At 40.4% G+C, this 23,246-nt stretch overlaps 1 protein-coding gene across 5 annotated transcripts in view; it reads left to right on the forward strand.

Annotated features, from left to right (window-relative positions):
• Positions 1 to 444: 444 nt before the first annotated feature.
• Positions 445 to 23,246, forward strand: part of TUBGCP5 (tubulin gamma complex component 5) — a 95,527-nt gene continuing 72,725 nt past the window's right edge. For all 5 annotated transcript variants that reach the window (XM_077868086.1, XM_077868077.1, XM_077868091.1 and 2 more), the window contains exons 1-6: positions 445 to 703; positions 2,134 to 2,187; positions 2,296 to 2,404; positions 13,818 to 13,914; positions 14,478 to 14,557; positions 15,202 to 15,337. In XM_077868086.1, coding sequence (XP_077724212.1) covers positions 558 to 703; positions 2,134 to 2,187; positions 2,296 to 2,404; positions 13,818 to 13,914; positions 14,478 to 14,557; positions 15,202 to 15,337 — 622 coding nt within the window. In that variant the 5' untranslated portion in view covers positions 445 to 557. The remainder of the gene's footprint in view (positions 704 to 2,133; positions 2,188 to 2,295; positions 2,405 to 13,817; positions 13,915 to 14,477; positions 14,558 to 15,201; positions 15,338 to 23,246) is intronic.

Below are 23,246 nucleotides of genomic sequence, written 5' to 3' on the forward strand. Positions count from 1 at the left end.
GTGCTCTCCAAATATCAGAAGTTAAACCACCAACCAAAGTTAGGCAAAGAGTATTTTTTAAAATATTTTATTTATTTATTCCTGAGAGACAGAGAGACAGAGGCAAAGACAGAGGCAGAGCGAGGAGCAGGCTCCCTGCAGAGAGCCCAAGGCGGTACTGGATCCCAGCACAGCGGGATCACCACCTGAGCTGAGGGCAGACGCTCAACCACTGAGCCACCCAGGCGTCCAGGGAGAGGTTATTAATGTGATAGACAATAAAGGCTAAGTTTCTGAGGACGCTCCTAAAAGCACCCAGGAAGGAAAGGAAAACCCAACTTGGAACACACAGGGATCGCCGGCTCTGAATCTCAAGGTGGCAGGAGTGCGAGTTCTCGCGACAGCATCCTGAGCCTCTCGGGAGCGTCAAGCCGCGGGAGTGTGAACTCTCGCGAGAGTCGGCGCAACCTCGCGAAGACGGGCAGTGGTCGGAGTTGGAGCGGTGTGTTTCGGCGGGTGTAACTCTCGCGAGAGCAGGCTCACTCTCCCCGGGCGAGTTGCCGCTGGGGCTGCGCGGTATGTCTCGGCCCGCGCTGTCATGGGGCCCGCAGGACGCACAGCAGGAGCGCGACGTTCGCCAGCTCGTTCGCCATGTGGCAGGCCTTCAGGACGAGGCAGACCCCAACTTCCAGCTGGCCCTGCACTTTGCTTGGTCCAACTTCAGGTAATGGGGTGCGGCTCCTGGGCGAGGCCGGCGACAGGAAGGGGTCTCGCAGTGCCCGGGGCGCGCGGCCCGGTCCCCGCCCCGGCGGAGCTCTGGCGCTCCCTTTGCTGGGGCAGCTTGGTGCCCTGAGGCCGTCTGCTTCCCTGTCGTCTGGTACGCGCACGCCTGCAAGGGCGGCTGTGTCGGACCGGACAGGGCAGTGAGGTTGTGAGGCAGAAGTGTTCTTACGGATTCCTCTCTCCTTGAGCTAAGCCAGATTTCTCTTACCTTGGTCTTCTTTTTTTTTCTCTCTCCCCAAAATGCACAGCATAATACACTGGATAGCTTTTATGTTGTTGACGGTTTCTTTCCTCTAACCTTACTTTCAGCTACAATCTAAGTTCCACAAGGGTAGGGATCTTGGTCTGTTTTGTTCATTTCTTACCCCAACACCTAAATGGTAATAGATAAACTGGTGTTCTACTCAGCCATTTAGAATTAGATATATTATTTAGTACCATAAATTATTTCTTTTAAATACAAATTGTTGTCTTTGACACTAAAACATGGAAAACAAGAGTTGAGTGAGCTCTTCTACAATTTTATAATACTTTAATCTATCAGAAAAATGAATAATTCATGTCTGCTGCCTTTTTTTTTTTTTTTTTAATTGTGGCCATGTTCTAGGCCCTAGAAATTCAGGTCAGTGAGACATAGCCTCTATCCTAAAGGAAAAGAGACAAAAGTTAATTACATATGATGTAGGATAGGAGTTTTTAACCTGAGAGCCTGAAGATAGAATTCAGGTGTTAAGAATTTGGACAAGAAAAAAAATTACACTAACCTCTAACTAAAAAGTAGCATTTTCTTAAATTACAAATTAAAGCAACAAGCAATACTGGTTTACCTATGACTATGTCAAAGGTAGAAATCACATAGTTTACATCATAAAGTTATGGCAGATTTTTCTAAATATTTTTTATTCTTTAATGTGAGTTATGGATCCACTGCTAGATCTTGTTATTTAATGCTTTAATAAATAGGTCTCTTATTATATCACAAACATTAGAAAATTCACAACCACATTTCAGTATACTTGGTTTTCTTTGTATTTCAATTTATGGTTTAAAAGCGTTATTCAGAGAAGAGATCCCTAAATTTCACTGGGCTTCATTCACTATGGTATAAAAAGATTAGGAACCCTGCTCTAGAGCATTATGGGAAGATGAAGGAATCAGAGGACAAAAGAGGCTAAGGCTGACCTGTGCTTGAGCAGCCTCCTTAGACTACTGAATGGCTATTTGCTTGGATGATAGAGATGACCTGACAGGGATGCAGTCCTGGAAATATATTGCTGAATATAGGGTATCTGTAGGGCTATGGAGGGCTCTGAAACTAGTCTCTTTAGGTATATGGCAAGATTCATATAAGAATTGCATTTTATCTTTTAGATTTCATCGTTTCTTGGATGTTAACAGCCACAAAGTAGAAAAGACAATAGAAGGGTAAGTTAGTTTCATATATGTGTGTGTATATATGTACATATTCAGAAATTTATGTATATTCTTGTAGATATTTTTATTGTAACTATCAGTTTATTCTTTATATTTTAGAATATATGAAAAATTCATCATTCATTCTGATCTCAGCAAAGCTGCTAGTTGGAAGAGATTAACTGAAGAGTTTCTAAATGCATCACTACTGAGCATAAAGGAAATAAAGGTAAGCCTTATATTGTGACATTTCATGTATATTTTATTGTTTCCAATCTATTATCATCAGCTTGTTTCTGTTACTGTTTGAACATTCTGTTTTATAATCATCTGCTAATTGGAGCAGAACCTTCTGGAAATTGACTTAAGCATTGTCATCAAATCCAGTGTGCCTCAGGCTTGTGATCAGTGAAAAGGCATGTTCTTGTTTGTCTTCTAAGCTGAACCTACTATGGAAATTGAAATCGACTGGCACAAATAGTAGCACTGTCTGGCTGTCTTAAAACTTTTAAATGGCTTTTCAGCACTAGGTAATAATAGCTACTTATGTATTGCTAATTAGATACCAGGTGCTGTTCTAAGCACATTCATATATTCAGCTGAGGGTCTCTAAGATCACCTATAGACTTGATGATTCACTAGAGGGATTCACAGAACTTTTAAAACACTGCTATCCTCACTGTTAGGTTTATTATAGTAAAAGGATACAGATTTAAAATGAACAGAGGGAAAAGATACATTGAATAACGTTCAGAAGAAACCAGGTGTGCCTTCCTATTGGAATTGTATGAGAGTGCACTTAATTCTAACAGTGGCAATGTATGACAACATATGCAAAGTGTTTGCAAACCAAGGAAGTTCACCTGAGCCTTGGTGTCTAGCATTTAGTTGGGGGTCAGTCACATGGATGTGCAGTACACATGTGCTTGACCATAGTTCTTCAGTCTCCAGTCCCTCTGAGGTCAAACTAAGGACCTCAGGCATAAGAAAATGCATTCACCATAAGTCACATTGTTAGCATAAACTAACTAATCAAACTGATACTACATGACCAAAGGAATCAAACTGATACTGCATGACCCAAAGCATACAGAAACACTATCTTAGCAGGATATTCCAAGGGCTCAGAGATTCTCTCAGGAGCTAGTAAAGGGCCAGTCTGAGATGATTAGAGTTTGGGCAACTCAGGCTTCCTGAGTATATCCTTTATTTCACATATATATTAATTCACCCTCACAATAAGCACTACGAGATATTCTGTAATTGTTAGGCTTCCTCTTTATCTACACTGTGGGAAGTGGTAAGGAAGAGAGCTTCCTTCCTCATAAGGAAGAGAATTTTAGATAATTTTTGAAACTATCAATTTAAGGAAAGGCTATAAAAAGTATTTCTGGAAACGAGAGCTCCACAGTACTTTGAATCCATGCCCTAAGGATTAAAAACACACTTCTGTATATTATTCCCGAAAGGACCATTTTGAAAGAGAGGAAGTAAGTAAATCTTTTTTTAGATCTTTTCTTGATTTTTTTTTTATATAGCTTCTTGTATAGACTGTAGAATTTAATAATCTAGATCCAATGGCAGGGCACCTCGGTGACTCAGTCAATTAAGCATCCGACTCTTTTTTTTTTTTTTTTTTAAGGGAGAGAAAGAGAAATAGGCAGAGGGAGAAGTAGGCTCCATGCAGGGTGCCTGATGTGGGTCTCGATCCCGGGTCTCCAGGATCACGCTCTGGGCGGAAGGCGGTGCTAAACCACTAAGCCACTGGGGCTGCCCTAAGCATCCAACTCTTAATCTCAGCTCAGATCTTGATCTCAGGGTCATGGGTTCAGGCCCTGTGTTGGGCTCCACACTAGGCATGGAGCCTACTTTTTATTTTTTTAAGATTTTATTTATTTTAGAGAGAGAGAGAGACCGCAGGAGTATGGGTAGGGGGAGAAAGGGACAAGCAGACTCTACACAAGCAAGGAGCCTGATATGGGGCTCAATCCCAGGACTTTGGAATCATGACCTGAGCTGAAGTCATGCTTAACTGACTGAGCCAACCAGGTGCCCCAGGCATGGAGCCTACTTCAACAACAACAACAAAGGAAACTGGTGCAGCCACTAGGGAAAACAGAATGAAAATTCTTCAAAAACTTAAAAATAGAATTACTATACAACCTAGCAAGTGTACTACTAGGTATTTATCCAAAGGATACAAACATAGTGATCTGAAGGGGCACCTGCACCCCACTGTTAATAGCAGCAATGTCCACAATAGCCATACTGTGGAAAAAGCCCAGATGTCCATTGACAGGTGAGTAGATATAGAAGATGTGGTATATATACAATGGATTATCATTCAACCATCAAAAAAGAATGAAATCTTGTAATGATGTGGATGGAACTACAGGGTATTATGCTAAGCAAAATAAGTCAGTAAGAGAAAGAGAAAACGTGAAAATAAGAGAAGGGAAGGAAAAGTAAAATAAGATAAAAGTGGAAAGGGAGATAAACCATAAAAGACTCTTAACTATAGGGAACAAACCAAGGGCTGCTGGCGGGGAGATGGGTGGGGGGATGAGGTAACTTGGTGATGGGCACGTGATATAATGAGCACTGAGTGTTACATGCGACTAATAAATCACTAAATTCTACCCCCTGAAACTAATAGTACACTATATGTTAACTAAATTGAACATAAATAAAAATTATGTGAAAAGATGACATAAAAAATCAAATTAACATATATTTTTTTAAAAGATTTTATTTATTTATTCATGAGAGCTACAAAGAGGCAGAGACATAGTCAGATGGAGAAGCAGGCTTCCTGTGGGGAGCCTGATGCGGGACTTAATCCCAGGATCCTGGGATCACGCCCTGAGCCAAAAGCAGACACTCAACTAGTGAGCTACCCAGGCATCCCTACTTATATTTTTAACGTTAAGTAAAATTGTTCATATCTTCTAAATGTAAGTGCCAGAATCCTAACTCTAAGCAGTGTTCTTTTTCTTTACTACAATTAGTAATTTTGGTCAAAGCATGATGTATATAGCTGGTTGGTAGGCTGTGTTTAAACCATTAGTGCTGATTTGTAGTTCAGTGATAACCCAATTGATGAGTGTCTCAGGCTCAAGCTCCTTTATAGAAGTTACTCAAAAAATGAATAAGGTATAGGAGTGGGGAAATGGCATCATTCATGTCCTCCTCCCATGACCAAGAGCTGCTTTTGTGCATCCCTACAGTGCTACAGGGCAATAGTTATAAACCTTGGCCAGGTAGGGAGGTCTGCAAAGGTGCATTGTGTGCCCTTTCCCTGTACACACTTTATTCGTCATTCACCTTTCACCTCATTCAGGTACACAGAATCCAAAATAGATAATAATCTGATACTTCCAATTCTTACTGAACATAATAGGTTTCTATACTGAGAGATATTTTCTTTAAGTATTTATATTTTAGACTTCATTTTTCTTTCCACTTTTTAAATTTATTTTTACACTTTTATTTATTTATTTAGTTAGTTATTATTGGAGTTCAATTTGCCAATATACAGCATAACACCCAGTGATCATCCCATCAAGTGCCCCCCTCACTGCCCGTCACCCAGTCACCCCCACACTTCGCCCACCTCCCTTTACCACCCCTTGTTCGTTTCCCAGAGTTAGAAGTCTCTCCTGCACTATCTCCCTCTCTGATATTTCCCACTCATTTTATCTCCTTTCCCCTTTATTACCTTCACTATTTTTTATATAAAAATTTATTTTTTTATTGGTGTTCATTTTGCCAACATATAGAATAACACTCAGCGCTCATCCCATCAACTGCCCCCCCTCAGAGCCCGTCACAGAGTCACCCTCACCCCCCGCCCACCTCCCCTTCCAACCCCCATAGTTCCTTTCCCAGAGTTAGGAGTCTCTCATGTTCTGTCTCCCTCTCTGATATTTCCCATTCATTTTTTCTCCTTTCCCCTTTATTCCCATTCCCTATTTTTTATATTCCCCAAATGAATGAGACCATATAATGTTTGCCATTCTCTGATTGACTTCATTCACTCAGCATAATACCCTCCAGTTCGATCCATGTCAAAGCAAATGGTGGGTATTTGTCGTTTCTAATGGCTGAGTAATATTCCATCGTATACATAGACCACAGCTTCTTTATCCATTCATCTTTTGATGGACACTGAAGCTCCTTCCACAGTTTGGCTATTGTGGACATTCCTGCTATAAACATCGGGGTGCAGGTGTTCCGGAATTTCACGGCATCTGTATCTTTGGGGTCATTCCCTAGCAGTGCAATTGCTGGGTCTTAGGGCAGATCTATTTTTAACTCTTCGAGGAACCTCCACACAGTTTTCCAGAGTGGCTGCACCAGTTCACATTCCCACCAACAGTGCAAGACGGTTCCCCTTTCTCCACATCCTCTCCAACATTTGTGGTTTCCTGCCTTGTTACTTTGCCCCATTCTCACTGGTGTGAGGTGGAATCTCATTATGGTTTTCATTTGTATTTCCCAGAGGGCAAGTGATGCGGAGCATTTTCTCATGTGCTTGTTGGCCATGTCTATGTCTTCGTCTGTGAGTTTTCTGTTCATGTCTTTTGCCCATTTCAGGATTGGATTGTTTGTTTCTTTACTGTTGAGTTGAATAAGTTGTTTATAGTTCTTGGAAACTAGCCCTTTTTCTGATAAATCATTTGCAAATATCTTCTCCCATTCTGTAGGTTGTCTTTTTGTTTTGTTGACTGTTTCTTGTGCTGTACAGAAGCCTCTTATCTTGAAGTCCCAATAATTCATTTTTGCTTTTGTTTCTCTAGCCTTCATGGTTGTATCTTGCAAGAAGTTACTGTGGCCAAGTTCAAAAAGGATGTGGCCTGTGTTCTCTAGGATTTTGATGGAATCTTGTCTCACATTTAAGTCTTTCATCCATTTTGAGTTTATCTTTGTGTATGATGTAAGAGAATGGTCCAGTTTCATTCTTCTGTATGTGGATGTCCAATTTTCCCAGCACCATTTTTTGAAGAGACCGTCTTTTTTCCAGTGGATAGCAGGAAAGGCTTTGTCGAACATTAGTTGAACATAAAGTTAAGGGTCCACTTCTGGATTCTCTGTTCTGTTCCATTGATCTATGTGTCTGTTTTTGTGCCAGTACCACACTGTCTTGTTGACCAAGCTTTGTAGTACAACCTGAAATAAATCTGGCATTGTGATGCCCCCAGATATGGTTTCTTTTTTAATATTCCCCTGATTATTCGGGATCTTCTCTGATTCCGCACGAATCTTAAGATGATTTGTTTTAACTCTCTGAAGAAAGTCCATGGTATTTTGATAGGGATTGCATTAAATGTGTAAATTGCCCTGGGTAGCATTGACGTTTTCACCATATTCATTCTTCCAATCCATGAGCATGGAATATTTTTCCATCTCTTTGTGTCTTCCTCAATTTCTTTCAGAAGTTTTCTGTAGGTTTTAGGGTATAGATCCTTTACCTCTTTGGTTAGGTTTATTCCTAGGTATCTTATGCTTTTGGGTGCAATTGTAAACGGGATTGACTCCTTAATTCCTCTTTCTTCAGTCTCATTGTTAGTGTATAGAAATGCCACTGACTTTTGGGCATTGATTTTGTATCCTGCCACACTGCCGAATTGCTATATGAGTTCTAGCAATCTTGGGGTGGAGTCTTTTGGGTTTTCTATATACAGTATCATGTCATCAGGGAAGAGGGAGAGCTTGGTTTCTTCTTTGCCAATTTGAATGCCTTTAATGTCTTTTTGTTGCCTGATTGCTGAGGCTAGGGCTTCTAGAACTATGTTGAATAGAGGGGTGAAGGTGGACATCCCTGTCTTGTTCCTGATCTTACGGGAAAGGCTCCCAGTGTTTCCCCCATTGAGAATGATATTTGCTGTGGGCTTTTCGTAGATGGCTTTTAAGATGCTGAGGAAAGTTCCCACTATCCCTACACTCTGAAGAGTTTTGATCAGGAATGGATGCTGTATTTTGTCAAATGCTTTCTCTGCATCGAATGAGAGGATCATATGGTTCTTGTTTTTTCTCTTGCTGATATGATCAATCACATTGATTGCTTTACCGAGTGTTGAACCAGCTTGCATCCTGGGGATAAATCCCACTTGGTCATGGTGAATAGTCTTCTTAATGTATTTTTGGATCCTACTGGCTAGTATCTTGTTGAGAATTTTTGCATCCAGGTTCATCAGGGATGTTGGTCTGTAATTCTCCTTTTGGTGGGGTTGTTGTCTGGTTTTGGAATTAAGGTGATACTGGCCTCATAGAACGAGTTTGGAAGTATTCCGTCTCTTTCTGTCTTGCCGAACAGCTTTAGTAGAATTGGTATGGTTTCTTCTTTAAACCTTTGATAGAATTCCCCTGGCAAGGCGTCTGGCCTTGGACAATTGTGTCTTGGGAGGTTTTTGATGACTGCTTCAATTTCCTCCCTGGTATTGGCCTGTTCAGATTTTCTCTTTCTTCCTGTTCTAGTTTTGGTAGTTTGTGGTTTTCCAGAAATGCATCCATTTCTTCTAGACTGCCTAATTTTTTGGCGTAAAGCTGCTCTGCTCATAATAAGGTTTTAAGATCATTTGTGTTTCCTTGGTATTGGTGGTGATCTTTCTCCTTCACGATTTTATTAATTTGAGTCTTTTCTCTCTTCTTTTTAATAATGCTGGCTAATGGTTTATCTATCTTATTAATTCTTTCCTGGTTTTGTTGATCTCCTGCTTTTGTTGATCTGTTCCAAGTTCTTCTGGTCTGTATTTCATTGAGTTCTACTCAAATCTTTATTAACTCTCTTCTTCTGCTGGGTTAGGATTTATTTGCTGTTTTTTCTCCAGCTCCTTTAGGTGCAAGGTTAGCTTTTGTATTTGAGTTCTTTCCAATTTTTGGATGGATGCTTGTATTGAGATGTATTTCCCCCTCAGAACTGCTTTTGCTGTATCTCAAAGATTTTGAACAGTTGTATCTTCATTCTCATTAGTTTCCATGAATCTTTTTAATTCTTCTCTAATTTCATGGTTGACCCTGTCATCTTTTAGCAGGATGGTCCTTTACCTCCACATGTTTGAAATTCTTCCAAGCTTCTTCTTGTGATTTTGTTCTAATTTCAAAGCATTATGGTCTGAAAATATGCAGGGGACGATCCCAATCTTTTGGTATCAGTTCAGACCTGATTTGTGACCCAGTATGTGGTCTTCTCTGGAGAAAGTTCCATGTGCACTTGAGAAGAATGTGTATTCAGTTGCGTTTGGATGTAAAGTTCTGTAAATATCTGTGAAATCTGTCTGGTCCAGTGTATCACTGAAAGCTCTTATTTCTTTGGAGGTGTTGTGTTTAGAAGACCTATCGAGTGTAGAAAGCGCTACATTGAAGTCACCAAGTATAAGGGTATTATTATCTAAGTATGTCTTAATGTGGCTATTAATTGATTGATAAAGTTGGCAGCTCCCACATTCGGGGCATAAATAATGATGATTGTTAGGTTCTCTTGTTGAATAGATCCTTTAAGTATGATATAGTGTCCCTCTTTATCTCCTACTACAGCCTTTGGGACAAACTTTAATTTATCTGATATAAGGAAGGCTAACCCTGCTTTCTTTTGAGGACCATTTGAATGGTAAATTGTTCTCCAGCCTTTCATTTTCAGGCTGTAGGTGTCTTAGGCCTATAATGAGTCTCTTGTAGACAGCAAATAGATGGGTCTTGCTTTTTTATCCAGTCTGAAACCCTGCGCCTTTTGATGGGGTCATTAAGCACATTCACGTTCAGAGTTACTATTGAAAGCTATGAGTTTAGTGTCATCATGATACCTATTCAGTCCCTGTTTTTGTGGATTGTTCCCTTGGACTTCTTCTTTCTGTTACAGAATCCTCCTTAATATTTCTTGCAGAGCTGGCTTGGTGGTCACATATTCTTTCAGTTTCTGCCTATCTTGGAAGCTCTTTATCTCTTCTATTCTGAATGAGAGCCTTGCTGGATAAAGTATTCTTGGCTACAGGTTCTTCTCATTTAGGATCCTGACTATATCCTGCCAGCCCTTTCTGGCCTGCCAGGTCTCTGTGGAGAGGTCTGCTGTTAATCTAATAGTTCTTCCCATAAGAGTTAGAGATTTCTTGTCTCTTGCTGCTTAAGGACCTTCTCTTTATCTTTGGAAATTGCAAGTTTCCCTATTAAATGTCGAGGTGTTGAGTGGTTTTTATTGATTTTAGAGGGGGATCTCTCTATTTCCTGGATCTGAATGCCTGTTTCCCTTCCCAGGTTAGGAAAGTTCTCAGCTAGGATTTGTTCAAATACATATTCTGGACCTCTGGCCCTTTCGGTGCCCCCGGGAAGCCCAATTAAACGTAGATTTTTCCTTCTGAGGCTGTCATTTATTTCCCTTTATCTATCTTCATGGTCTTTTAATTGTTTGTCTCTTTTTTCTCAGTTTCCCTCTTTGCCATCAACTTGTCTTCTATGTCATTCACTAGTTCTTCCACCTCGTTAACCCTCATCGTTAGGTTTTCTAGTTTGGATTGCATCTCATTCAATTGATTTTTAATTTCTGCCTGATTGGATCTAAAATCTGTAGTCATGAAGTCTCTTGAGTCCTTTATGCTTTTTTCTAGAGCCACCGGTAGCTGTATAATAGTGCTTCTGAATTGGCTTTCTGACATTGAATTCTAATCCAAATTTTGTAAATCTGTGGGAGAGAGGATTTTGTGATTCTTTCTTTTGAGGTGAGGTGTTCCTTCTAGTCATTTTGCTCAGTGCAGAGTGGCCAAAAACAAGTTGTACTAGAAGAAGGAGAAAAAGAGAGAAGAGAGAAAAAAAAAAAAAGTAAAAGTATGGGAAGCAAACAGAAAACAAAAAACAAGGGGGAGTATCCTCTTATTCTATATACTGTAATCCCTCGACTTCCCCTGGAATTTTCCAGTGCTGCTTGGTCAACAACTTGCTTTTCCCCTGTACGTCTAGCTGGTCTTCCTGGGGAGGGGCCTGCTGTACTGATTCTCAGGTATGAGCACCTGGGAGAGCTGCTCAGTTCCTGCCTGGTGCAGGGCTCAGTAGGAGTTGTTTATCTTGTGAGGCCCCAGGAGGAACAACAACAGTGGCGGTGGCCAGCTCTCCAGCCCTGGAGTCAGATCCTGCAGTAACTACCACAGCTCTCAGTCTGCAGGGGCCTGGATGCTCCGGGGGTGAGGGCCACTGATTTACACAGCTTAGGCCGCTTGGTGGCAGGAGCATCCTTGCTGTCCTGGGCCCTCCCGGCCTCTGCAGGTTGGAGCACCTTATCTTGGGCTGTGTCCCCCAGTGCCCTGGGCTCCTGGGCCTGCGCCACTGGAATCACGCTCTCAGCACCCCCCCTCCCCCGCCCCCCCCGCAGGCGTGCACTGCAGCCCTTTAGGGAGCTTGACCTACGGTGTGTTGTCCACTCTCCCCGAGGGCGCAGGTCCTCTATTAGTGCCCCTGGGAGCCTGAGGGCACCCCCGCCCCTCCTGGGATCCTGCTCCAACTCCCTGGGAGCACCTTTCCACCCAGGAAGGTTGGTAAAGCTCTTGCTTCTCCGGGCCTGGGCTTTCCTGTCCTGTGGGAGCACTCGCAGTGCGGCCTTAGCCCGGCTCCTCGCCGGGCCCCTCCCCCTTGGATGCTCTTTAATTAATTAACTTATTTTTTTCCATCTTCCTACCTTGATAGGAGTGCAAACTCTTCTCACTGTAGCATTCCAGCTGTTCTCTCTTTAAATCTCAGACCAAATTCATTGGCTTTCAGGATGATTTGAAAGTTATCTAGGTAAATTGATCCGGACCGGTGACTTGGGGACCCCTACTCTTCCACCATCTTGCACCCTCCCCTCTCTTTTCACTTTTTATTCCACTTTTCTCTGTGGAATAAAAGTTCTTTGTTAAAGAACTTTAAATTTCAGTCATCTAAGCAGGTGAGAAATTATAAGAAAAGGGCAACTCCTTGCACTCTTATTAGTGATATATTTCCTAAACATTCCTAGGAAAGTTTAGCAAGTGTTTAGTGTGTCCCTGGCATCATACAAGGTGATAGGAATACAGAATAAACAGGACATGATAATCACTGCCCAGATAGTTTTTTATTTTTTATTTATTTATCTTTTCAGATAGTTTTTTAATAGTTATTTAATTATGATAAACATTATGGATACTTATATAAGGTGGTACAGATGGTCCCTGACTTTCAGTGGTATACAGGCAATTCACATTCCGTAGAAATTCAGATTTTGAATTTTGATCATTTCTCAGGTTAGTGATATGCAGGAGGAGAGAGAAAGGGACAAGCAAACTCCCCACTAAGCAAGGAGCCTGACATGGGGCTGGATCCCAGGACTCTTGTAATGCTGGACAGTGATAACAAGCCACAGCCCCCAGTCACCCAGGTGTTCATGAGGGTAAATGACCAATACACTTAATAGCCATTTTATACCTATACAACCATTCTGTTTTTCACCTTCAGTACAGTATTCAATAAGTTACATGAGATATTCAGTACTTTATTATTAAATAAGCATTGTGTTAGATGATTTTGCCCAAAAGTAGGCTAATATAAGTGTTATGAGCATGTTTATGATAGAATAGGCCAAGGGTGCCTGGCTGGCTCTGTTGGTAGAGTATGGGACTTTTGATCTTGGGGTTCTGCATCCAAGTCTCATGTTGGGTGTAGAGATTACTTAAAAATAGTGTAGGCCAAGCTATGATGTTCAGTAAGTTAGATATATTAAGTACATTTTGGACTTAAAATATTTTCAACTTACAATGACTTTCTTGGGATGTAACCCTATTGTAAGTGTGGAAGAAGACTTGAATACAACATAGAATAGGAAAAAGAAAAAAAAAAAAAAAGAGCAGAATAGGAAGAGTTCACCTGGTCTTTCAGCATCAGACACTTACCTCCTTGAATTTAACCCATCTCTTCTTTCCAGCATAGTTTATGACAGCCCATTTGGGGTGTTTTTATTTTTTGGTAACTTTTAAACATGGTTTTGTTTTATTTTGTTTTTTAAGATTTTATTTTTATGTGTTTATTTTAGAGACAGTGTAAGTAGGGAGAAGAGCAGACCAAGGGGAACAAGCAGACTCTGTACCAAATGTGGATCCAGATACAGGGCTTGATTCCACAACCCTGAGATCATGACCTGAGCCAAAATTAAGAGTCAGATGCTTATCCAACTAAGCCATCCAGGCACCACAAATATGGTCTTTTAAATATAATTAAAAAAAGAAAAAAAACTTAAAGAGAAGTTGAAGAATAGTAAGTAAACTCCAGTGTATCCTTTGCTCAGGTTCACTAATCAGTCTCTTTTAATCTGGAATACTTCCTCAGCTTCTCCCCAACCTCCCCCCTTGATCTTGACATATTTTAAGAGCACAGGCCAATTATTTGGTGACTTGTCCTCAGTTTTGGTATTTTTGACAATTCCTCATTATGATTCAGGTAATGCATTTTTGACAAGTTCTTTATACGTACACATTTGAACTATAAAAGAGACTTCGAGATTAGAATATATTTAGATATGATTTATGTTTTCTAAAACTAGAAAAAATATTGGGGACATAACTGACATGGGGTTTTCTTTTCTTAAACTAGTTTTGAAAGTTCTCACCAACCTCAGTGATTGATAATATTTATATTTTGTTTTCAAGACAGATGCACATTATTCCATACTGTCACTTCTTCTGTGTCTATCTGATTCACCTTCAAACAGCAATTATGTGGAAACACCAAGAGATAAAGAAGTGGGTACGTTGCCAAATGTTTAATATATAACAAAAGCAAGATTGGTGACATTGAGATTTTTAAAAAGTTGTAAAAATCTATGAGACTAAAACATTTCTGTTGGTTTGAAAACAATTGCAATTGCAAATCCTCTGTTAAAATTTAAATTCTTAGTTAACTTTCAATTATTTAAAGAGAAAAGTCACTTTTGACAATAAGTTAAATTTTAAAATGTGTTAGAATATCAATTAATTGAGTGTTTCAGTATTTTTGAATTTCCATCTCCTGAGTGCATTTTATTATTATTTTTTTAAGAGCTCATTTATTTATTCATGAGAGACAGAGAGAGGCAGAGACACACAGGCAAGGGAGAAGGAGGCTCCATGCAGGGAGCCTGATGTGGGACTCAATCCCATGACCTGGGATCACACTCTGAGCTGAAGGCAGATGCTACACCGCTGAGCCACCCAGGCGTCCCACCTGAGTGCATTTTATTTTGAGTTTTGTTAGACTTTTTTCTTATAGTTTTGGGGATTTCTCCCACATAATTTTGATAAAGCTGATTAAATTCTTCTGTTACATTTTAGAAAAGAAAGATGATTTTGACTGGGGAAAATACTTGATGGAAGGTGAAGAAATTGACCTTGGTCCAAATGTAGACACACCAGTAAGTGGCAATAGTTTTACTATTGAAAATATGCATATATGTCAAGTGATACGTTTTTTATGATTCCTTTCACCTTAGAGTAACTTAACCAAAACAAGAACACTGTTCACTAAATGAGATTAGTTTATATTCAAAGATTTATTGAGATTTTGCAGTGAGTCAATAGTACTAGGAAGTTGAATAGAATGAATGTTAAGTATCCTTTATAGAGCTGTGAATCTTGGGGGTTTTGCCATCAAAAATAATTTCATGTTATAATAGTAACTAGTAACTTTGAAGACATTTAGAAAAAAGTGTCATTAGATATACTTTTTGCTCTTCTTTGGAAGTTTTCTTAATCTTTTCTTATTTTTTTTTTTTTAAGATTTTATTTATTCATGAGAGACACAGAGAGGCAGAGACACAGGCAGAGAGAGGAGCAGGCTCCATGCAGGGAGCCCGATGTGGGACTCGATCCCAGGACCCCAGGATCACGCCCTGAGCCGAAGGCAGATGCTCAACCAGTGAGCCACCCAGGCATCCTTTTTTTTTTTTTTAAGATTTTATTTATTTATGAGAGATACAGAGACAGATAATCTTTTCATCTAAATAGTTCTAGTCACCGTACACTCATAAGGGTAAAATATATTTCCATTTTGTATCAGAATTGGTCTGAAGAAAGTGAAGACGAAGATGATCAACAGCCATTAAGTAGAGAAGACTCTGGGATTCAGGTGGACAGGACACCGTTAGAAGAACAAGATCAAAACAGAAAACTGGGGCCTCATATCAGCTGGAAAGGTACTGTGTATTCTCAGATGTTGGCATCATTTTCTTGTAGTAGGATAGGCTCATTTTGGGAATCAGTTCTATGTAATTTAAGGTATTGGTAAGTTCTGCCATCCTCATAATCTTTAAACCATTAGTAGACCTATAGTGTCTAAGAAGTGATACTATGATACTACAGAATTAATATGAAAAGAGATTTAGAGTAAAATCTGTTCTCTTTTTTATAGTTCTAAGAACTTTAGTAGCCCTAAATGTTTCAGTTTGTTTTTTATTGGAAAAGGGTTGACTTTGCTAAAGTTAGCTAAATAAAAGGAAAAAAGATCTATATGATTGAATTTTAAATTGAAATGCTTAAGTTTTAGTGAAGACTATGAATGAGTAGACTCTAGAAAGGACTGGACGCAGTTTAGAGGCAAGATAGTGGAAGAGTAGGAGTCCTCACCTCACCTGGCCCCACCAACTTACCTGGATAACTTTCAAACCATCCTGAACACCTACGAATTTGACCTCAGATTTAAAGAGAGAATGGCTGGAACCCTACAGAGAAAAGGGTATTTGCTTCTAACAAGGTAGGGAGGTGGGGGGAAAAAAAAGAATCACGGGGAGGGGCCCCACCAGGAGCCGGGCTAAGGCTGGGCGGCGATTACAACTGAGACAGGAAAGTCCAGCCCTGGAGAAGCGGGAATCTTAAAAATCCTCACCAAATTCTTCCCAGACGGAGAAGTCCTCAGCAGGGAAATTGGGCAGAACCGCAGGAGGGCCAGGGATGCCTCCATTCTCCCAGAGTCACTAATAGAGAGCACTGCACACCGAGGCCAATCTCGGTAAAGGGCTGGAGTACGCAGCCGGTGGGGCCTCGGGGAAAAGCTATTGGGTCAGGTGGCAGCTCTGGACGGAGGGTTCTGTGCCCTGCTGCTTTCAAGAGCTGCGGCCCAGGAGTGCAATCCCAACAGAACAGGCCCCAGATCTCAGGTTGCTGGGGAGGGCATAGGATAGCAGGAGCCCCCAAGCTGTGTAGGTCAGCGCCTCCCCCCCGCCCCCCGCCCCAGGAGCATCTAGGCCAGTGCGGACTGGGACTGCGGTAGTTACTGTGGGGAGCTGACTCCAGAACTGGAGACCTGGCCACCGCCAGTGTTATTGTTCTTCCCGGTGTCACCTTGTGCCCGGGAGAGGTGGGGCCACCAGGGAACAGAGACCTCAGGAGGTAAACCGCTCCCACTGAGCCCAGCACCCAGCTGGAGGCAGGACATCTGCCCCAGGTGCACACACCTGAGAGTCAGCACAGCAGGCCCCACCTCAAAAACCACCTGGAAGGACTGGGGAAGAGCACGTTCTTGACCAAGCAGCACTGGAAAGCTCCTGGGGAAGTCGAGGGATTTATAGTATATAAAGTAGAGGGTACCCTTCTTTTTTTTTTTTTTTTTCCTTATTTTTTCTAGTAGAACTCGTTTTTATATCAGACTAAATAAAATTTTCCAGTATTTTTTCTCTTTTCCTACCTTAACTACAATATTTTACCATCTTTTCATTTCTAAGTTTCTTCCTTTCTGACTTTCATGTTTCTACAATAACATGTCTTAGATGTATTTTTCACTTCCAGATTCCCTTCAACATATTCAATTTAATTTTGGGAGATATACAAGATACGATTTTGTTTTGTGTTTTTTGTTTTCTTTGCCTCATTTTGTTCTACAATAGTGGAAGTTAATACCTTCTAAACCATGACCAGCATGCACCCAGAACCAAGTGGAATACCGTGCTGGTTCATTCTGTGAGATTATATTCTCTCTTAATTCCTCTTCTGCCCCTCTCACATATATTGTTTCTGTGTTGGTGGTCAGTGTTGGGCCTTTCTACAAGTATTGCTGGTTTATACAAATTTGGGACTGAACATCTTTGGACATACAGAACTTAATACACTCAGAACCAAGAGGATCACCTCAGTAGACTACATTCTCCGTCCACTACAACTTAAATACCACAAATTCCCAGTACCCCCCCTTCGTTTTTTATTCTCTTTATTTTTCTTTCTCTCTTTTTCCTTTTTAATTTTCTTTTTTTTTTTTTCTGTTCTTTGGGATTTTTGGCATATTGTTTTTTACTACATTGTTTTAAAATTTCTTTTTCACCTTAGTGGTCCTTTTGTTTTATTTGGTTCCGGTCTTTGTTTTCTTTTTCGGGTCTCTGACCTCGTTAGAATCATCTAGGGTGAAATTTACTTAGGTCATGGTTGATTTTCTTGACTCAGCTCACTCATACAGCCAGTCTGCACTGAGCAAAATGACTAGAAGGAAGAATTCACCACAAAAGAAAGAACTGGAAACAGTACTCTTTGCCATAGAGCTACAGAATATGATTCGATGTCAGAAAGCCAATTCAGAAGCACAATTATAAAGCTACTGGTGGCTCTGGAAAAAAGCATAAAGGACTCTAGAGACTTTGTTACTGCAGAAATTAGATCTAATCAGGCCAAAATTAAAAATAGATTAAATGAGATGCAATCCAAACTGAATGTCCTAACGAATAGGGTTAATGAGGTGGAAGAAAGAGTGAGCGACATAGAAGACAAGTTGATGGAAAGGAAGGAAGCAGAGGAAAAAAGAGAAAAACTACTAAGAGCTCATGAGGAAAGGCTTAGGGAAATAAATAATAGTCTCAGAAGGAAGAATCTACATATAATTGGTGTTCCAGAATCACCAAGAAAGACAGAGGGCCAGAAAATGTATTTAAACAAGTCATAGCTAAGACTTCCCTACTTTGGGGAGGGAAACAGGCAGGCATTCAGATCCAGGAAATAGATTCCCCCCATAAAATCAATAAAAAACACTCAACACCTCGACATTTAATAGTGAAACTTGCAAATTCCAAAGATAAAAAGAGGATCCTTAAGGCAGCAAGAGACAAGAAATCTCTAACTCTTATGGGGAGAAATATTAGATTAACAGCAGACCTCTCCACAGAGACCTGGCAGGCCAAAAAGGGCTGGCAGGATATAGTCAGGGTCCTAAATGAGAAGAACCTGTAGCCAAGAATACTTTATCCAGCAAGGCTCTCATTCAGAATAGAAGAGATAAAGAGCTTCCAAGATAGGCAGAAACTGAAAGAATATGTGACCACCAAGCCAGCTCTGCAAGAAATATTAAGAAGGATTCTGTAACAGAAAAAGTCCAAGGGAACAATCCACAAAAACAGGGACTGAATAGGTATCATGATGACACTAAACTCATAGCTTTCAATAGTAACTCTGAACGTGAATGTGCTTAATGACCCCATCAAAAGACGCAGGGTTTCAGACTGGATAAAAAAGCAAGACCCATCTATTTGCTGTCTACAAGAGACTCATTTTAAACCTAAGCCTGAAAATAAAAGGTTGGAGAACCATTTACCATTCAAATGGTCCTCAAAAGAAAGCCAGGGTAGCCTTCCTTATATCAGATAAATTAAAGTTTATCCCGAAGACTGTACTGAGACATGAAGAGGGGCACCATATCATACCTAAAGGATCTATCCAACAATAGGACCTAACAATCATCAATATTTATGCCTTGAATGTTGGAGCTGCCAAGTATATCAGTCAATTAATAGCGAAAGTTAAGACATTCTTAGATAATAATACACATGTACTTGGTGACTTGAATGTAGCGCTTTCTGCAATCGACAGATCTTCTAAGCAAAACACCTCCAAAGAAATAAGAGCTTTCAGTCATACACTGGACCAGACAGATTTCACAGATATTTACAGAACTTTACATCCAAACGCAACTGAATACACATTCTTCTCAAGTGCACATGGAACTTTCTCCAGAATAGACCACATACTGGGACACAAATCAGGTCTTAATTGATACCAAAAGATTGGGATCATCCCCTGCATATTCTCAGGCCATAAAGCTTTGAAATTAGAACTAAATTACAAGAAGAAGTTTGGAAGGATTTCAAGCACGTGGAGGTTAAGGACCATCCTGCTAAAAGATGACAGGGTCAACCAGGAAATTAGAGAAGAATTAAAAAGATTCATGGAAACTAATGAGAATAAAGATACAACTGTTCAGAATCTTTGGGATGCAGCAAAAGCAGTCCTGAGGGTGAAATAGATCGCAATACAAGCATTCATCGAAAAACTAAAAGAACTCCAATACACAGGCTAACCTTGCACCTAAAGGAGCTGGAGAAAAAACAGCAAATAGATCTTACACCCAGCATAAGAAGAGAGTTAATAAATATTTGAGCAGAACTCAATGAAATACAGACCAGAAGAACTGTGGAACAGTTCAACAAAACCAGGAGTTAGTTCTTTGAAAGAATTAATAAGATAGATAAACCATTAGCCAGCCTTATTAAAAAGAAGAGAGAAAAGACTCAAAGTAATAAAATCATGAATGAGAAAGGACAGATCACCACGAATACCAAGGAAATACAAATGATCTTAAAAACTTATTATGAGCAGATTTACGCCAATAAATTAGGCAATCTAGAAGAAATGGACGCATTTCTGGAAAACCACAAACTACCGAAACTGGAACAGGAAGAGATAGAAAACCTGAACAGGCAATAACCAGGGAGGAAATTGCAGCAGTCATCAAAAACCCCCCGAAACAACAGTCCAGGGCCAGATGGCTTCTCAGGGGAATTCTGTCAAACATTTAAAAAAGAAACCATACCTATTCTACTAAGGTGTTTGGCAAGATAGAAAGAGACGGAATACTTCCAAACTTGTTCTATGAGGCCAGCATCACCTTAATTACAAAACCAGACAAAGACCCCACCAAAAAGGAGAATTATAGACCAATATCCCTGATGAACATGGATGGAAAAATTCTCAACAAGAAACTAACCAATAGGATCCAACAATACATTAAGAAAATTATTCACCATGACCAAGTAGGATTTATCCCCGGGACACAAGGCTGGTTCAACACTCGTAAAACAATCTGTGTGATTCATCATATGAGCAAGAGAAAAACCAAGAACCATATGATCCTCTCATTAGATGCAGAGAAAGCATTTGACAAAATACAGCATCCATTCCTGATCAAAACTCTTCAGAGTGTAGGGTTAGAGGGAACATTCCTTGACATCTTAAAAGGCATCTACGAAAAGCCCACAGCAAATATCATTCTCAATGGGGAATCACTGGGAGCCTTTCCCCTAAGATCAGGAACAAGACAGGGATGTCCACTCTCACCACTGCTATTCAACATAGTACTGGAAGTCCTAGCCTCAGTAATCAGACAACAAAAAGACATTAAAGGCATTCGAATTGGCAAAGAAGTCAAACTCTCCCTCTTCGCCAATGACATGATACTCTACATAGAAAACCCAAAAGCCTCCACCCCAAGATTGCTAGAACTCATATAGCTATTTGGCAGTGTGGCAGGATACAAAATCAATGCCCAGAAGTCAGTGGCATTTCTATACCCTAACAATGAGACTGAAGAAAGAGAAATTAAGGAGTCAGTCCCATTTACAATTACACTCAAATGCATAAGATACCTAGGAATAAACCTCATCAAAGAGGTAAAGGATCTATACCCTAAAAATTACAGAACACTTCTGAATGAAATTGTGGAAGACACAAAGAGATGGAAAAATATTCCGTGCTCATCGTTTGGAAGAATGAATATGGTGAAAATGTCAATGTTACCCAGGACAATTTACACATTTCATGCAATCCCTATCAAAATACCATGGACCCTCTTCAGATATTTGGAACAAATTATCTTAAGATTGGTTTGGAATCACACCATCTCCAGAGACAACGCCAAGAACACACTGTATCTGCAGATGAACAGCCTGAGAGCCGAGGACACGGCCGTGTATTACTGTGCAAGTGACACAGTGAGGCGACTTCAGTGTGAGCCCAGAACAAACCTCCGTGTAGAAGGGGATCAGGACCACCAGGGCATGCACACTCATCACTTCTGTCTTGAAGGCCCAGGAGCAAGTGCAGATGGAGGTTCTGGGCATGTTTTCTGTCAGGGCCTGGGTTGCCTCTACATCGAGCAGTTTTCCCCAGGGAGCCTCTATTTTTTGGATTATATTTTTATTGCAGTTCAGTTTGGCAACATATATCACCCAGTGCTCAGGGGGCCTCTGTTCACACCAGATTCTGTGTGTACCAATGCAGTGTCTCACTTGATAATTTGTTTCATGGAAAAAAAAAAAAAAACTATTCTTATATGCACACACACACAAAAAAAGATTGGTGTGGAATCATAAAAGATCCCGAATAGTCAGGGGGAATATTAAAAAAGAAAACCGTAGCTGGGGGTATCACAATGCCAGATTTCAAGTTGTACTACAAAGCTGTGGTCATGTGTGGTACTGTTTTTGTGGTACAAAAACAGACACATAGACCAATGAAACAGAATAGAGAATTCAGAAGTGGACCCACAACTTTATGGCCAACTAATGTTTGACAAATCAGGAAAGACTATCCACGAGAAAAAAGACAGTCTCTTCAATAAATGGTTCTGGGAAAATTGGACATCCACATGCAGAAGAATGAAACTGGACCATTCTGTTACACCATACAAAAAGATAAACTCAAAATGGATGAAAGATCTAAATGTGAGGCAAGATTCCATCAAAGTCCTAGAGGAGAACATAGGTAACACCCTTTTTGAACTTGGCCACAGTAACTTCTTGAAGAAATATCCATGAAGGCAAGAGAAACAAAAGCAAAAATGAACTATCGGGACTTCATCAAGATGAGAAGCTTTTGCACAGCAAAAGATACAGTCAACAAAACTAAAAGACAACATACAGAATGGGAGAAGATATTTGCAAATGACATATCAGATAAAGGGCTAGTTTCCAAGATCTATAAAGAACTTATAAAACTGAACACCAAAGAAACAAACAGTCCAATCCTGAAGTTGGCAAAAGACATGAATAGAAATCTCACACAGGAAGACTTAGACATGGCCAAGAAGCACAGGAGAAAATTCTCCACATCACTGGCCCTGAGGGAAATACAACCAAAACCACGAGATACCACCTCACACCAGTGAGAATGGGGCAAAGTAACAAGGCAGGAAACCACAAATGTTGGAGAGGATGTGGAGAAAGGGGAACCCTCTTGCACTGTTGGTGGGAATGTGAACTGGTGCAGCCACTCTGGAAAGCTGTGTGGAGGTTCCTCAAAGAGTTAAAAATAGATCTACCCTATGACCCAGCAATTGCACTGCTGGGGATTTACCCCAAAGATACAGATGCAGTGAAACGTGGGGACCCCTGCACCCCGATGTTTCTAGCAGCACTGTCCACAATAGCCAAACTGTGGAAGGAGCCTCAGTGTCTATCCAAAGATGAATGAATAAAGAAGATGTGGACAATGGAATATTACTCAGCCATTAGAAATGACAAATACCCACCATTTGCTTCAACGTGGATGGAACTGGAGGGTATTATGCTGAGTGAAGTAAGTCAATAGGAGAAGGACAAACATTGTATGTTCTCATTCATTTGGGGAATATAAATAATAGTGAAAATAATTATAAGGGAAGGGAGAAGAAATGTGTGGGAAATATCAGAAAGGGAGACAGAACATTAAGATGCCTAACTCTGGGAAATGAACTAGGGGCAGTGGAAGGGGAGGAGGGCAGGGGGTGGGGGTGAATGGGTGACAGGCACTGAGGGGGGCACTTGACGGCATGAGCACTGGGTGTTATTCTGTATGTTGGCAAATTGAATACCAATAAAAAATAAATTTATTACAAAAAAAAAAAGCTGTGGTCTGTGTATACAATGGAATATTACTCAGCCATTAGAAACGACAAATACGCACTATTTGTTTCAACGTGGATGGAACTGGAGAGTATTATGCTGAGTGAAATAAGTCAGTAGGAGAAGGGCGAACATTATATGGTCTCATTCATTTTGGGAATATAAAAAATAGTGAAAGGGAATAAAGGGGAAA

This window comes from Canis aureus, chromosome 2 (genome assembly GCF_053574225.1).
Source record: "Canis aureus isolate CA01 chromosome 2, VMU_Caureus_v.1.0, whole genome shotgun sequence".
NCBI lineage: Eukaryota > Metazoa > Chordata > Mammalia > Carnivora > Canidae > Canis > Canis aureus.